This window comes from Herpailurus yagouaroundi, unplaced genomic scaffold (assembly GCF_014898765.1).
Source record: "Herpailurus yagouaroundi ecotype Mexico unplaced genomic scaffold, PumYag 192, whole genome shotgun sequence".
Lineage (NCBI taxonomy): Eukaryota > Metazoa > Chordata > Mammalia > Carnivora > Felidae > Herpailurus > Herpailurus yagouaroundi.
In genome coordinates, this window is record NW_024412423.1 from 18,453,229 (window position 1) to 18,470,105 (window position 16,877).

Consider the following 16,877-nt stretch of genomic DNA (forward strand, 5'->3'; position numbering starts at 1 on the left):
AACTTTTTGACCATCCTTGTTTTTTCCAAGAACTTGGTATTATTTTTTAAATAAAGCTATTTTTTTTAATTTAAAGATAAATAATGAAGGGAAAGTTATTTTGGCAAACCCTCATTTTCACCAGCTACTTTGAAATATAGGGGCGCCTGGGTGGCTCAGTCGGTTAAGCGTCTGACTTCAGCTCAGGTCATGATCTCGTAGTCTGTGAGTTCGAGCCCCACGTTGGGCTCTGTGCTGACAGCTCAGAGCCTGGAGCCTGCTTCAGAGTTTGTCTCCCTCTCTCTCTGCCCTTCCCCTGCTCCTGCTCTGTCTCCCTCTGTCTCAAAAATAAATAAAAACATTTTTAAAAAACTAAAGAAAAATAGTCTAAGTAACAAACAGTAAAGAAATGCTGTTGAATCCTTGTAATTATATAAAATGTGAATTTTTTTTCTTTTGAGATCTGAATTCTAATTTTTTTTTCTTTTACAGGTTTTACAGCTCTTTAAAACATTACACAGGACCAGACAACAGGTTTTTAAAAATGATACCAGAGCATTAGAAGGTAGGTTTACTTTTTGCTCCTTTGGAGTAAGTGCATTCTTCACATGGCTACTAATATATCCAAGAAAACTTGTATGGTCAAGACCCATCTTAGAGAGTGATCTTCACTATCTCTCCCCTAATGTTGTTATGTTTTGTAAAGATTAGTTTACATTACACTTCTTTGAGATGTATCTTCTTAAAAAATTTTTAAAGATCAAGTTCTTACAAAAAATCAGAATTTCAGTGTGATCCTTTGCTTGCTTTATGTTCGAGCCATTAAACTTACTCCTCTATTATATAATCCCATTTTCACACTCTTGGACCAGATACTACCATATAGTTAATGCCTTGTTTCATGCTCAAAGTGATAGTAGTGCTGAAAGAGAACCTATCCCAAACGATTATAATTTAGTATTTCACTGTTTTAAGTGGCTTCTTATCTGGAAATCAGAGCTCTAAAGCTTAGTTTCTATGTTGATCATGTTCAGTATCTATCTTAATATATTTCTAAAACTCTTTGAGAGGGCACTTAGATAGTGTCCTTACTATTCCCCAGGAATTCAAGTTTTTGTAATTCACCAAAAATAATTTCTTGAATATTAAAGTGTATACTTCATTTTGCATATACTTTACCAAATTCATTTAATCCTACATCCCTGTGAGTTACTATTATAATTTCTGTTTTCTTCAGATGACAAAATTGACAAAATGTGAAAGAATTTCTCCCACATCGTATTTAGTGAGAGGTACAATTGGAATTTAGCCTAAGCAGTTTGGGTACAAAGCCCAAATCTTCACCATCTTACGTATCGAAATATATCAAGCAGCTTTTCTGGCTATTCTCCATCAGCAGCATATTTTTGTTACTTTAAGTGTTTTCAAGTGACATAAGAACAGTTAACCTTACATAATTACTAAGCACTTTACATGGGTTGCTCTATTCAGTGTTCACAGCATCAATAAGGCAGTTGTTAGATTAGACTAAATTGTGCTATAATGATGCCAAGTGTCAGTGGTGTACATGAACAAAAGGTTTATCACTCACTTTACATGTTAGCCAAGACACTTATATATATATTTTGTTCCTATGTCTTTGTGTGTGTTTGTGTGTGTGGTTTAACATGCTTGTATATATTGGGTTTTGCCATTTTAAAGCATTTTAATTGTAATTTTTAGATTTATGGAAAAAAGCATTAAACGGGATTTATTAGAGTCTAGTAGCTGGAGGTACACAAATGAAACTGGAAGTAAAAAGTAGAAAACAAAAATATTAGAGCATTAAGAATGTATTCAGTTTAATTAGAAATTTGCCAGCCTGTCAAAAGCTCTCCAAGACACTTGTTTAATAAATATCTTGTTTTTTTTATCATTTGTTTTACATGAGGCAAAACTATCTTGACTACTAGAGAAGTAGTCATTCATAATGAATAACCTATAAATTCTTGGGGCAGGAATTATAAATTAGAAAAGAAATAATTGTATATATATTTTTCTTTCTCTAGCAGCCAGAATAAAGATAAATGAAGAATTCAAAGGTAATAAAAGTGAAACTTCTCCCAAGAAAATAGAAGAGGTACAGTAATTGCGTCTTTCATTTATGACAAAGCCCTTATACATTTTCTTAGCCACTAGAGAAAATGATGAAAATAGAGGGGTTATATGAAATAAAAATTATTACTTGATAGTTAAAGGCATCACAACTATGTCTACAGTTTACTTGTTTGGTATGGCTCACCTCTTGAGGCTCATCTGCCTACACCCCTAAGACAGCAAGTTTCTGGCTGAAAAGAACATGGATGTAGCTATGGTCAGAGCAAGAGCAGCTGAACCAATCCAGAAACCCACAGAAATTCTATCTTCACCTAAGGCAAGTGACTGAAACTAAGGAGAATAAATATTAAAACTGCAGATAGAACTTCTCTATTCATTTAGCTCAACTAGAGGCTTTTTTTTTTTAATTCCTGTCTTGGCAGTGAAAGTTAATCAGCCAGTTTGTGAACTCTTCTTGTTTTGCCTTTTAGTCACTTGTTCTAGTTGAAGACAGTCCGTCTGCTGACACCAATCTATGAACTTCCTAATACTCCCAGTACATATTCATTTTAAAAAATGCACAATGATTTGTTTGTTTAAACTCATATTGCATATGCATACATATTGTCTCTGTTTTTAACTTCCCAAGTATTTCTTTATCGCATTTTGTATAAATGTAGGGATAGAACCTTTAGGAAGAAAACAAAAAAATGGAAAATTATTTGCAGGGCAGTTATAATTCCAGGAATTGGTTTGGTTTAATAAAATCTACCTGTTAACTTTTTTTTTTTTTTTTTTAATTAAAATGCATTTATTTTCAGTAGAGAAAAATACTATTTTTAGAATAGTAAATATCTATAATGATCAAATTAATGAGACAAAATGAGGTAGCTTGAGTATTTCTATCCCTGTAATATAAAGGGAAAGATTTCACTTAGCCATTTGATAGGGCAAACAGGGACTTTGTAATTTTTTTCATGGCAGAAGTTAAGATGACATCATAAGTGATGACTTGAAGAGAGGGTAATGGATTACTAAGAATGTGGTAATTGTTTTTTAATTTTGAAATCATGGTAAAAAAATTTTAAATTGAAGTTTGTTTATATCAACTGGGAGATGAACTACAGTCTTCTAAGTTTATTTTACTTGTGAAGCACCAATTTGGCATTAAGCAGTATAGAAATTAGATATTTGTTATATACAAATATATATTTTGTATGTTTTGTAATTCTGCATTTGTTAAATATTTAGTGGTTCTTAGATTATCACATTGTTGTGTATTAGAGCATTAATGGAATCTTGATGCCAAAAGGAATTTTATGCATCCTTTACACCAGCAGTTCTCAACTCTTTGATCTCAAGACCCTTTTACTTTCTTAAAAGTTGAGGACCCCAAAGTGCTGTTCATGTGGTGTCTCTTTCACTATTTACCATAGTAGAAATTAAAACTGAGAAATTTTTGAAATATATATTTATTGTCTAAAAATAAGGTCATTACACATTAACAGATATACTGTTTATGGAAAATAACCATATTTTCAAAAAATTTAGTGAGAATATTGTTTTATATTTTGCAAATCTCTTTAAAGTTTGGCTTAATAGCAGTCAGCTAAATACTCATATCTGCTTCCTCATTCAGTCTGGTGCAGTGTTTTTTAGGTTGAAATATATGAAGGGGCACCTGGGTGGCTCAGTCAGTTAAGCATCGGACTTCAGCTCACCTCATGATCTCACAGTTTGTGAGTTTAATCCTCACATCGGACTCTTTGCTGTCAGCACAGAGCCTGCTTCAGATCCTCTGTCTCCCTCTCTCTCTGCCCCTCCCCTGTGCGCATGCTCTCTCTCTCTCAAAAATGAATAAACATAAAAAGAAATATATGAAGAAAATTCAGCCTTACACAGATGTGTAGTTGGAAAAGTGTCAGAGTACAGAGTAACGTTTTCAAATAAATTGAATATTCTTTGATACTACACCTCAACAGTTTGTAAATTTCTTTAAAGGTTAGTTGCACTGTGGAACTCTGTTACCTGTTAGACCAATGGGTGGAGAGAAGTAGGTAGATAAGTAGATGCTTTTTTTTTTTTTTTTTTTTGGCTCCTGGATTTGTACGGACCACCTCTTGCTCATCCTCTCTGATTTCCCCATATCCCTGTTCCTCATCTAACTTTGTTTCCAGCATTAGACCTATGATTCAACTCAGTTTATGCACCTCCAATAGATGAGAACACCCATATTTTTCCTTTCTCTTGCCAGGTCCCTTCTCAGGTTTTTGAGAGGTGAGTGTTTGCTCTAACACACCCTTCTCCGTATCTGTTAATGGCAACTCCCTCCTTTTAATGCTCAGACCAAAAACCTTGGTCAACCTCTTTCTTGATTGCTTTCTTTCACACTTATATCCAACCTGTCAGCCAGTTTTGTTGGCTTAACCTTCAGAATACATCCAGAATTCTACCACTTCTCATTCTCCCCATCATCACCTCCTAGTTCAAGCCACCATCATCTCTCACTGGATTATTACAAAAGCCTCCTAGTAGGTATCCCTGCTTTCACCCTAACTCCCTAGAGCCTATTCCTCAACACTTTTAAAAGAAGATTGTTTTATTTTTATTTATTTTTATTTTATTAAAGTTTATTTATTTATTAAGTAGACTTCACACCCAGTGTAGAGCCCAACATGGGGCTGGAATTCACGACCCTGAGATCAAGACCTGAGCTGGGATCAGAGTCGGATACTTAACCAACTGAACTACTCAGGTGCCCCAGATTGAGCCTTTTAAAATATATAAAGGTGTATCTCATCACTCTTGTACTCAAAAACCCTCATAGCTTCTCATCCCAAGGTAAAAACTAAAGTCCTTACCATGGCCTGTAAGACTGTATCATCTGACTCCTGTTAACTCCCCACTTCAGCTCACCCTCTCTCTCCTACTCTTCCAGTCTCAGTGTGTTCTTTGAGAGCACTGGAATTCACCAAGAACTTTCCTGTCTTACGGCATTTATGCTTTTGCTTCTTCCTAGGATATTCTTCTCCAGTGTGGCCTCAAGTCTTGATTTAGTAGACTAATATATTTAATATGTCTTTCTCTTGGAATGGATCATTTACCCATGCATGATTTTGTAACATCGTGCACCATTGACTTGGAAAATACAGGTTCACTAAGTAATGCATACCTTCCAAATGTTGACATGGTTCAATATGTAATGTTTTAAAATTATATTTATTAATGTTAATATCCATCTCATAAGTAAAATTTCTAAGTATTGGGAAACTATCAAGCTCATGGTGGCAGATACAATTTCCCTAGAATTCTCATTTGTTCTTGAAAATTTGAATTTTGTCATTGTCAGCAAATAAAATAGAGTCCACTTACTCATTTTCAAGAAAATGTTTTCCAAATACCCAAGTCTGAATAATCATAGTTTGTCTGTCTGTGGTTCATTCAGGTCACAATGGTAGTCCATGGAGAAAACTCTACTTTTGCTATAACTCAAACAATGCAGAAAGCTCTAGTGTCATGAAAATCATTTTGACTTCATGGTATCTGAAAGACTTTCAAGGTACCTTAAGCGTCCACGACTTTACAAATCATTGTTCTAGTCCATTTCTTCATTTTGCATATGATAAATTCTGAAACTCAGAGTAGGTTATTAACTCAAGGCCTAATACTTAATGATAGAGCCAGATTTGGAATCCAAGTATTCTGACTTCTAATTCAGTATCATTTCTAGTGTTTATAGTACATCCGACTCTATAAAAGAAAGACTCAGCCGTCTCCTGAAGAACACAGCATTTACTCTTTTATTTAAGTTTATTTATTTTGAGAGCAAGAGAGGGTGAGAGAGAATCCCACACAGGGTCTGCAGAGCAGAGCCTGATGCCAGGCTCAATCCCATGAACTGTGAGATCATGACCTGAGCTGAAATCAAAAGTTGGATGCTTAACAGACTAAGCCACCCAGGCACCCCAAAAACAGCTTTTTTAAAAAAAATTTATTTTAATTTTATTTTAGAAAGCAGGGGAGAGGGGCAGAGGGGAAGAGAGAATCTTAAGCAGGCTCCACACTGTTAGTGGAGCCTGATGTGGCTCAGTCTCATGACCATGTGATCATGACGTAAGCCGAAACGAAGAGCCAAGGGCTCAACCAACTGAGCCACCGAGGCGCCCCCCAAAACAGCATTTTTTTTTTAATTTTTTTTTTTTAATTTTTTTTTTTCAACGTTTCTTTATTTTTGGGACAGAGAGAGACAGAGCATGAACGGGCGAGGGGCAGAGAGAGAGGGAGACACAGAATCGGAAGCAGGCTCCAGACTCTGAGCCATCAGCCCAGAGCCCGACGCGGGGCTCGAACTCCCAGACCGCGAGATCGTGACCTGGCTGAAGTCGGACGCTTAACCGACTGCGCCACCCAGGCGCCCCAAAACAGCATTTTTAACATATAAAGTACACATTCAAGAAAAAATAATCTATTTTGGAACAAAATTTGGAATGGATGGATAAAAGTTCAAAGTACACACATGTCTATATTCTTTACGCTTGGAATAGTTTTAAAAAGTTAAAGGCAGTATTACCTAAAAACAACTAAACAGTATACCTACAGTTTTCAAAATCATTGCATTCTATATGGACTATTGGAAAAAAAAAACACCCAGAGGATTTATTATGTTTGGTTTTCTTAACAGCTAATAAAAATAGGTTCCGACGTTGAATTGTTACTCAGAACATCTGTTGTACAAGGTATTCATACAGACCACAATACATTGAGTAAGTAAAATTAAAAATGTTTTCTGACTTCTATGTGTTTTAAACTATTGAGCAGTTGCAGTGCTTTTAATGCTTAATAATAAAGCAACTTGATTTTGCCAGACAATGTGGTATATCCTGTATACATTTGTTTGTTTTTTATAAATTTTGTTTTCTTTTTTATTTTTTCTAATTTTTTTTACATGTTTATTATTATTATTATTATTATTATTTTTTTTTTTTGAGAGAGAGAAAGAGAGACAGAGTGTGAGTGAGGTAGGGGCAGAAAGAGAGGGAGAGACAGAATCCAAAGCAGGCTCCAGGCTCCAAGCTGTCAGCCCATGTCAGAGCCTGACATGGGGCTCGAATTCACAAACCACGAGATCATGACCTGAGCCTAAGTCGGAAGCTTACCAACTAAGCCACCCAGGTGCTCCTATCCTGTATATATTTGTAAGGCTACCATTTAAAATGCCAGATTATGAAACTTTATTTTGCCAGATTTTTTTTCTTTTTCTTTTTTAAATTTATTTTTTCTGTTTAATCTTAACTACTGGTTATATTATAGAACTGTAGTTACAAAAACAGTATGACTATTTTTTCATCATATTTATTTGATGTTCTTAACAATTGTATTATCAGTTATCACCTACTTAGACTGTTTATCTTTTATTCTTTGGTTAGAGTTATTTTAATTTAGAAGAGTTGGTATTATAGAAAATGGAAATACAGTTGAGGATCCTCCATTATACTTCCAGATACCTCATAGGGCTTCAGCAGAATTTTCACTTCACATTATATTTTGTTCTCATTCCCTAAAATATCTTTGAGGACGACAACAACAACAACAACAACAAAAGATGATATTCAAATTTTTGAAAATGTTTTCTTTTTCTTTAATTGAAAAAAAAAAAAGGCAGAGGGGCAGAGCGGGGAAGAGAGAGAGTATCTTAAGCAAGCTCCACACTCAGTGTGGAGCCAAACACAGGTCTTGCTCCTTTGGCCTTGGGATCATGACCTGAGCCAAAATCAAGAGTCAGATCCTAAATTGACTGAGCCACCCAGGTGTCCCAAGGTTTCTTTTTCTTTCTTTCTTTCTTTTTTCTTAAGTAATCTCAAAGTATAACATACAATCAGAAAAGTGCTCAATTATAAATATACAGCCAGGGAATTTTCACAGAGTAAAATAACCATGTAATCACCATACAAAGTAAGCTATTTCATAATATTACCGTATTCCCCTAACTCCTCATGTCCCTTCCAGATACCCGCTTCTAATAAGCTAACCACTATCCTTACTATTAATACTATAGATTTTTAATTTAGTAAAATAAAATGTTTGAACTTTATATAAATGGAATCGTAAAGGATTACTATTTTGTCTGGCTTTTTTCAACATTGCTTTTGTGAGATTAATCTATTTTGTTGTGTATAACATTTCTATGAATACTGTTGGAACATATCACAGTTTATCCATGCTGTTGTTCATTTGTGTTGTTTCTAATTCTTAATGTGTAATGACTATTGATTCCTTGAACATAATTGGATGTGCCTTTTAGTTCAAAATTTATAAATCCATGAAAATTTTATGTGTGTGTGGGTATACACACATACACACACACACACCAACACCACACTCACACACACACATATACATAGTTGACCCTTGAGCAGTGTAGGGGTAGGGGTGCTGACTACATTAGAAAATTCATGTGTAACTTTTGACTACCCAAAACCTTAACTACTAATAGCCTGCTGTTAATAAGAAGCCTTACCGATAACATAAACACATATGTTATAGTATCCTATACTATGGTCTTACAATAAAGTAAGCTTGAGAAAAAAAACATTATATTTTAAGGAAAATATGAATGTATGATACTCCTAACCAGTTTTCCAAATTAGTTAGGCTAATTTACACTTCGAGCAGCAGTGTCTGGGACCTCAGGGTGCTTCATATCCTCACCAACACTTGGTAATCTGCACCTCTTTAAGCACCCTTTCTGGTGATTGTGTTATGGTATTTGCATTGTGATTTTAATTTGCGTTTCTTTGGTGACTAATAAAGTACTAGCACCCCTTTCAGTTGTTAAGTGGCCATTTGGATATTCTTTTATGAAGTGACTGGTCAAGTCTTTTCCCCCTTTTTCCAAGGGGTTAGCTGCTTTTTTATTACTGATTTGAAGGAATTCTTTGTATATTCTGAATATACATTCTTAGATCTATGTATTACAAGAATCTTTTACTTAATGGCTTGCCTTTGGTTTTGGTAATGTTGCCTTTTGATGAGAAGTTCGTAATTTTAATATAATCCAGTTTGTCTATTTTTTCATTTATGGTTGATACTTTTCTGTCCTGTTTAAAAAAATCTTTGTGTGTCTCAAGCAAGGTCATGAAGAGATATTCCTATGCTTTCTTCCAAAAGCTTTAATGCTTGATCTTTTCCATTTGGTTGTTTATATCACCTGGAGTTGGGTTTTGTATATGGTATGAGCTAGGGGGTCAAGATTTTTTTTTAGTTGAAGTATAGTTGACACAATGTTAGTTTCCAGTTTACAACATAGTGATTTGATAACTGTCCATGCTATGCTAACCCCAATGTAGCAACCATTCATCACAACACACTATTACACTACCATTGACTATATTCCCTATTATTTACCTTTTATCCTTGTGACTTACTCCATATCTAGAAGCCTGTACCTCCCATTCCCTTTCACCCCTTGTTGCCCATTTCCCCACCACTCTCCTTTCTGGCAACCACCGGTTTGTTCTCTGTATTTATAGGTCTCTTTATGCTTTTTTTGTTCATTGCTGTGTGTTTTTGGTTTGGTTTGGTTTGGTTTGGTTTACATAGAAGTGAAATCATTTGGTGTTTGTCACAATGTTTTTACATGTGAATGTCCAATTGATCGAGCATTTATAGAGAAGACCACTTTTTCCCACTGTACTGCAGGGTTACTTTTGTTATAAAATAAAATGACTATATATGCTTTCAATTGTTTCTGAACTTCATAATCTCTGCAATTAGTTTTTCTATCGATCCATCATATGCTTTAATGTCTTGATTAGTAGTTTAAGCCCTATAAAGCTTTAAAGTTATTTTTAAGTTCATGAGGATTTATCAGAAATTATTAGATCTGAGTTGTATTCATAAGGGCAGTAAACATAGTAAAAAAAAATGCAAAACATAAAATTTGCATTACTCTAAATTGCAAATTTTAATCATTACCTTTAATCTTAATAATGATCTTTAGAGCTTTTGTGTAGTATAGCCAACATTTTATACAGGTAGTCCCTTCTAAATGTTATTATTTGAATAAAATAATATTTATTTATATGAATAAAAATTAAGTTATTTCAAACATTTAAATTGGATATATTTCAAATGCCTGGTTTTAGATGTGATAATACTGGTTTAAATTTCTTTTGATCTTTTGGTTTTCTTTATAATTTAATTTTCCCACAAGATTGAAATTTTTGAGCCTTTCATGGTAATTAGTATATAGTGCTGTATTACCTTAAGAATGGCCTCATCATTCTTTCTATTAAGAGATATATGAGTCTCTTTTTCCTACTTTGTGCCTATGTCCAAGATATAACAAATTGGATTATTTAATCTACTTTAAAGTTATTTTAAGCAAATATCTTCACAAATTTTAGCAGTGTTTGCACTGGTATATAGAAATGAATTAAAATTCTGCTACTTGGCTAAAAAGTACTGTGTTGAACAGACGCAGTGGGAATAGGCAACTTTGTCTTGTTCATGATCTTAGAGGAAGAGCTTTCTGTTTTTTGCCATTGACTATGATGTTATGGGCTTGTCCTATGTGACTTGTATTATGTTGGGGTGTGTTTCCACTACAGCAGTTTTGCTGAGAGTTTTTAATCATGACTGCATGTTGAATATTGTTGAATCCTTTTTCTGCATCTTTTGCATTGATTCTATGATTCTTTTTTATCCTTCATTTTGTTAATGTGGTGTATCACAGTATTTTGCAGATGTTGAACTATCTTTGCATCCCTGGTATAAATTCCACTTGATTGTCAAATTCTGCTTGATCCACTTGATACATGATTCTTTTCATGTGTTGTTGAATTTGATTTGCTAATATTTCGTTGAGGATTTTGCATCTGTTTTCCTCAAGGATATTGACCTCTGATTTTCTTTTCTTGTAGTGTCCTTGTCTAGTTTTGGTATCAGAGTAATGCTGGCTTCATAAAATGAGTTTGAAAGTATTCCTTCCTCTTTTGTTTCATTTACTTATTTATTTATTTTTAATCTTGACCTAAATTTTTATTTGGGCCATAAATAAGTTAAAGGATTTTATTTTAAGAAATTATTGTTTTGGGGATATCTGGGAGGCTCAGTCAGTTAAGCATCTGACTTCTGCCCAGGTCTTGATCTCACAGTTCATGAGTTCAAGTCCTGCAACACGTGAGCTTGAGCTCTGCTTAAAGTGAGGTTCTGCCCTACTTTGGGTGAGCTCCACTTCTCTCTCTCTCTCTCTCTCTCTCTCTCTCTCTCTCCCCCTTTCTCTCTCTCTCTGCCCATTGTGGGATTGTCTCTCTCTCTCTCTCTCTCTGCCCCTCCCTCACTTGCACCCTCTCTCTCTCAAAAAACAAATAAAATAAAGTGATTAAAAAAAATTACTTTTTTGGGGGCACCTGTGTGACTCAGTCAGTGTCTCACTTTGGCTCAGGTCATGATCTCATGGTTAATGAGTTCGAACCCCACATTAGGCTTGCTGCTTTCAGTGCATAGCCCACTTTGGATCCTCTGTCCCTCTCTCTTTCTGCCCTTCCCCACTTGTGCTCTCTCCCTGTCAAAAATAAATAAAACATTAAAAAAAAAGAAATTACTCTTTAACTGATAAATTTCATATGACCATAATAAGGTTTTTAGGAGCCTCTAAAGTACAGGAAATAAATCATGATCTCGATGTAGTTCTTTTTCAAGATCTGACAACTTCAATAAACTTAATGTTGTTATGGCACATTGATATCTAACATAGAGAACAAAGTCAAGGATTTTATTATCAGTAAAGAAACATTACAGTGAAAAATAGTATACAGCATGTAAATCTGCCTCTTATATGTTTGGCCTAATGAAAGTGCTAGCAGTTACTTTAGAAAAATTCTATTGTAGGGCACCTTTTGATTCCAAAGATTACCTAATAAGGTGAATTGGGTTAAGGGATTGAGTAATGAATATTTGACAGGTTTTCTGGTTATTTACCACTTTCTGAATTGCTCATTTTGTTTCAGAAATTTCCATCTCAGTGAGTTCTAAATTTCCATTATAGAATCTAGAAAATTCAGGGGCTCCTGGATGGCTCAGTCATTTAAGTGGCCGACTTTGGCTCAGGTCATGATTTCATGGTTCATGGATTTGGGCCCTACGTTGGGCTTTATGCTAACAGCTTGGAGGCTGGAGCCTGCTTCAAATTCTGTATCTCCCTCTCACTCTGCTCCTCTCCTACTCATATTCTGTCTCTCTCTGTCTCTGAAAAACAAACATTAAAAAAAAATTTTTTATAAGAATCTGGAAAATTCAGTTCCTTGGTTTTCTTTAAAGTTCAGGCATGGAAGGGCACCTGGGTGGCTCAGTCGGTTAAGCATCTGACTTTAGCTCAGGTCATGATCTCATAGCTTGTGGGTTTGAGCCTCAGGCTGTATGCTGACAGCTTAGAGCTGCTTCGGATTTTGTGTCTCCCTCTCTCTCTGCCCTTCCCCACTCGTGCTCTGTCTCTCTTAAAAATAAATAGATGTTAAAAAGAAAATAAAGTTCAGGCATGGAATTTGACATAGGTGCAGTACATTCACTTATACTCAGAAATGAACTTGAGAAAAGATGGTTGGCATACAATCTGTTTTGCTGGCAGTAATGGCAGAGTCAATTTACTGATTCACAAGTGGCACTGGTGTGGTGGCAGAAGCAGATGTAGTAAAATTTAGTTTCCAGCAGCATCTGAAATGTAGCATCTTTTGTTCCATGGTGATAGAAGTGATGGCAGTTTCTTGTAGGGGCCAACAGGCAGCAGCAGTTTTCATCATCAAGCCAGTTTTGTGGTATGGATTTGTACATTGTTCCTGGAAGCTTAGCCTTAAGCATGCCTGATTCTTAAGCCCTTACAATAATTGCATGAGTTAGACCAAAAACCTTTTTAATAAATGCCTTTTCTGCTTAATCAGCCAGAGTCAGCTTCTGTTACTTTTAACTAAGAACAACAGAAGTTGTTACCAAAAGTGAGGTGCTGTGCGATTAGTTGAATGCAAGGCAAAGACACAGGTGGATATGACTGTTATGGATCTCACCTTTACAGTCTTTAAGGCTGGTGGCCCTTGTTATATAGTGATGAAACATGAGGTAAGTGCCTCGTAGTGTTTCTTGAAACACACCGAGTACCAGCTGAAGCTATAGGAATAAGAGAAATAACCAGAATGTCATGGTGTTCTGGTTATATCTTCCTGCTTTCAGCAGAATATTGAAAAAGAGAATGAATGCAGATTAAGCTAGTTGCTACCAAGCAAAGATGGAAGGAAGTACTGTTTTGCTAAGGGCACTTTTCTGTCTGTGTCCTGATGGAGAATCCTATACTTTAGATTTAGAGTCTTGCAGTGTTGAAGATGAGAATTGCTCTTACCTACTAACACTATAGCCAATACAAGCCAGGGCTTTTGAGTTCTGACATGAAATAAGATCCTTGCCTCAAGCCATTCTCATTTGTCAGGCAAAGATCAGATATACGGTGCATTTACTCACTGGAGCCTATAGTTTTTCATTACTTTAAGAAATATGCATTAATCTAAGGATTGGGGAATGGGCAGAACATAGAGGCCATTACCAAAGAATGAAAATCTTCATGCTTAAAAACATATGACTACCTATACATGGAAATGACTAGAAAAAAAAAATAAATTTGGAGCTTATAAAGTTTTTAAATGAATTATATTGCCAAGAAACCCCAAGTCTGGCTAGCTCACTTCAACTCTTAAGGCCATCCCTGGACCCTTGAACACATATCAATAGCAAGTGGATTGTGAAAGCTTCACAGTCTCAACGAAGAGGATCTTCCCCAGTATCCCACCTCTGGACAAGGATGCCCCTAGCATACAGAACCAGGAGCCTTGAAGAAGAGAGGACAGGAGAAGGTCTTTTAGTCTCCCACAAAACAGGATAGGTGCTGCCAGATTGGCTAACTAGGGAATATATCGCTTGGCAAAAGCAAGAAGTCCTTGCTCTTCCTGTCCAGCAGGATTTAGGATTTGCTGTGGTACAGTGACTGCTGTGTTTCCTATTCCAGTTTTTCATTGCTGTGTCTATACTACCATGTGAGCCCTGGGTAGACCTAAGGGAAAGACTAGCACATCAGCCAGAAATACTTGATTTAAACCTGGTGGATAAGACTTTGGGGGTTGTAAATTGATATATTCTGTGTATGCACCAAAGGGTATATATTCATGTTGTGTAGACAGGAGGGTGGACAACTTGTATTCACTATCCATTCCTTCTTACTGGCTGAAAACTTTTGTTCAGGGTGCAGTGTGCCAAGACAAAAAAAAAAAAAAAAAGGTTATTTCTCAGGCGACAGGACACCTTTCTGGCCAACATAAGCAGTTGTGTACTGGATGTTGCTTGCAAGAAAGCTGTTGTTTTCCTGTTAAAAAGTCATAAACCAACCTAGCACTCACCTTTTGCCCTTTTCCCTTCTCCTTGCCTGGAGAGCAGATGTGATGTCACAGCAGCAGTAAAGACAAAAACCACGCATGAAGGATAGCACAACTGGAATGTAAAAAGAGCCTGGCTTCTTAGTGGTAGTAAAGACCCGTGGTAGCCCAGGACTGGCTTAATTCATATTTCTTGATATGTGAGAAAATTAAATCTCTTACTTTTTTAAACTACTGTTTGTTGTACTTTTGGTTAATGTCTTTTCCACCAGACTGTACTCTTTGAAGCCGAATAGGCTTTTTTTTTTTTAATTGAAGTATAATTGACATATAACATTATTAGTTTCATTTCTACAACATGATTCCATATTTGTACATATGGCAAAATGACCACCACAATAAGTCTAGTTAATGTCTGTCCTCTACATAGTTACAAATTGTTTTTCTTGAGATAAGGACTTTTAAGATGTACTCTTAGTAGCTTTCAAATACAGTATTATTAACTATTGTTACCATGCTGTCCTGAAAAGACTATTATATATTCATCTCTGCATCTTCATTTCATGATGTAATGTTCAGCATAAAATAGGCACATATATGTTTGATAAGTGAAACAATTTATTGCCATTGTTACTAAGTTAAAACCTAATCTATAGTTTGCTCTCTGGTGATACCTCCCAAGATTTGGTAAAAGCAGATGAGATATAAAATATTTATTTAACTGGTTTTCATTTCAGTAAGCCACATTTAAGACCTGGCTCATAAGAACATTATTTTTAGTTAGATCAGTTATATTTTCCTTTCGAATTAAATTTATTTTAGTGACAGCTTTTAGAAATTTTTTTTTTAGTAATTCAAATTTACAGAAAAGATGCAAGAGAAGTTGAAGGGTATGGATACTTCCTTTACTGAAATTTCACAAATGCTAACATTTACCACATTTGCTTTATTATTCCTCCCTCATTTTTTTCCTGGATGTTCTGACAGTACATTGCAGACATAATGCCTCTTTACCCCCAAATGATCATTTTAAAATCATGATAGCCCTCTAAGATTATATTTGGAGAAAGAGTGTATTTCTTAAAAATACTTTCATATATATTTGCTAAACTTGCAAGGAGATTCTTTTATAAAACCACAGTATAATTATCAAAACCACAGTATTAACATTGATACAACTGTATCATTTGCATGTTTTCATTTGTCCTAACTTGTCTTTCATAGCAGAAGAAAAAAATTTTCCTTCTGGTCTAGGATCCATTGAGGATCACACAAATAGCATTTAGTCACCATGTTTTTTAGTCTTTCTTAATCTGAAGCAATTCCTCAATCTTTCTATCTTTCATGACCATGATTTTTTTTGAGAGAGAGACAAAGACAGAGAGCACGAGTGGGGGAGAGGGGCAGAGGGGGAGAGAGAATTCTTTCAAAAAAAATTTTTTTTTTAATTTTTTTTTCAACGTTTATTTATTTTTTTGGGACAGAGAGAGACAGAGCATGAACGGGGGAGGGGCAGAGAGAGAGGGAGACACAGAATCGGAAACAGGCTCCAGGCTCGGGCCATCAGCCCAGAGCCTGACGCGGGGCTCGAACTCACGGACCGTGAGATCTTGACCTGGATGAAGTCGGACGCTTAACCGACTGCGCCACCCAGGCGCCCCTCAAAAATTTTTTTAACATTTGTTTATTTTTGAGAGAGAGAGAAAGAGAGCATGAGCAGGGGAGAGGCGGAGACAGAGGGAGACACAATCTGAAGCAGGCTCCAGGCTCCATGCTGACACCACAGAGCCCAACACGAGGCTTGAACTCACAAACTGCGAGATCATAACCTGAGCTAAGTCAGACGCTTAACCAGCTGAGCTACCCAGGTGCCCCGAGAGAGAGGGAGAGGGAGAGAGGGGAGAGAGAGGAGAGAGGAGAGAGAGGGAGAGAAAGAGAGACAGAGAGAGAGGAGAGAGAGAGAGAGAGAGAGAGAGACAAGTTTTAAGCAGCCTCCACACTCAGCTTGGAGTCTGATGCAGGGCTCCATTCCATGACCCTGGGATCATGACCTGAGCTGAAATCAAGGGTTGGACACTCAACGTACTGAGCCACCCAGGGGCCCCTGACAGAGTAGGCCCCTGACAGAGTATACCCAAGTTATTTCATAGAAAGTGATGTGAGCATTTTTTTTATCATGATACCTGAATTAACCTCTTCAGGGAAAAAAAGGGAAAATCAATGATCTCAAAATTATGGATCTCAGTTGACCTTCAGCAAGATATGTTACTGAAGACTCATATTTTTTGTTGTTGTTGTTTAACTGTGTTTCTCAGTGGGGAACTGTTGACATTTTCAACAGGATAGTTCTTCACTGCACCAAATTGTCCCATACATCCCTGGCTCCTACCCACTAAATGCAGGCAGCGT

At 36.1% G+C, this 16,877-nt stretch overlaps 2 protein-coding genes across 2 annotated transcripts in view; both read left to right on the top strand.

Annotated features, from left to right (window-relative positions):
* LYRM7 (LYR motif containing 7) overlaps nt 1–16,877 on the top strand; it is a 32,328-nt gene that overhangs the window by 12,719 nt on the left and 2,732 nt on the right. Inside the window, exons 2-4 of the mRNA XM_040444388.1 lie at nt 472–544; nt 2,028–2,098; nt 6,737–6,818. Coding sequence (XP_040300322.1) covers nt 472–544; nt 2,028–2,098; nt 6,737–6,818 — 226 coding nt within the window. The remainder of the gene's footprint in view (nt 1–471; nt 545–2,027; nt 2,099–6,736; nt 6,819–16,877) is intronic.
* CDC42SE2 (CDC42 small effector 2) overlaps nt 6,738–16,877 on the top strand; it is a 195,241-nt gene continuing 185,101 nt past the window's right edge. The window contains exon 1 of the mRNA XM_040444389.1: nt 6,738–6,818. The gene's annotated coding sequence lies outside the window, so the exon portion shown is untranslated. The remainder of the gene's footprint in view (nt 6,819–16,877) is intronic.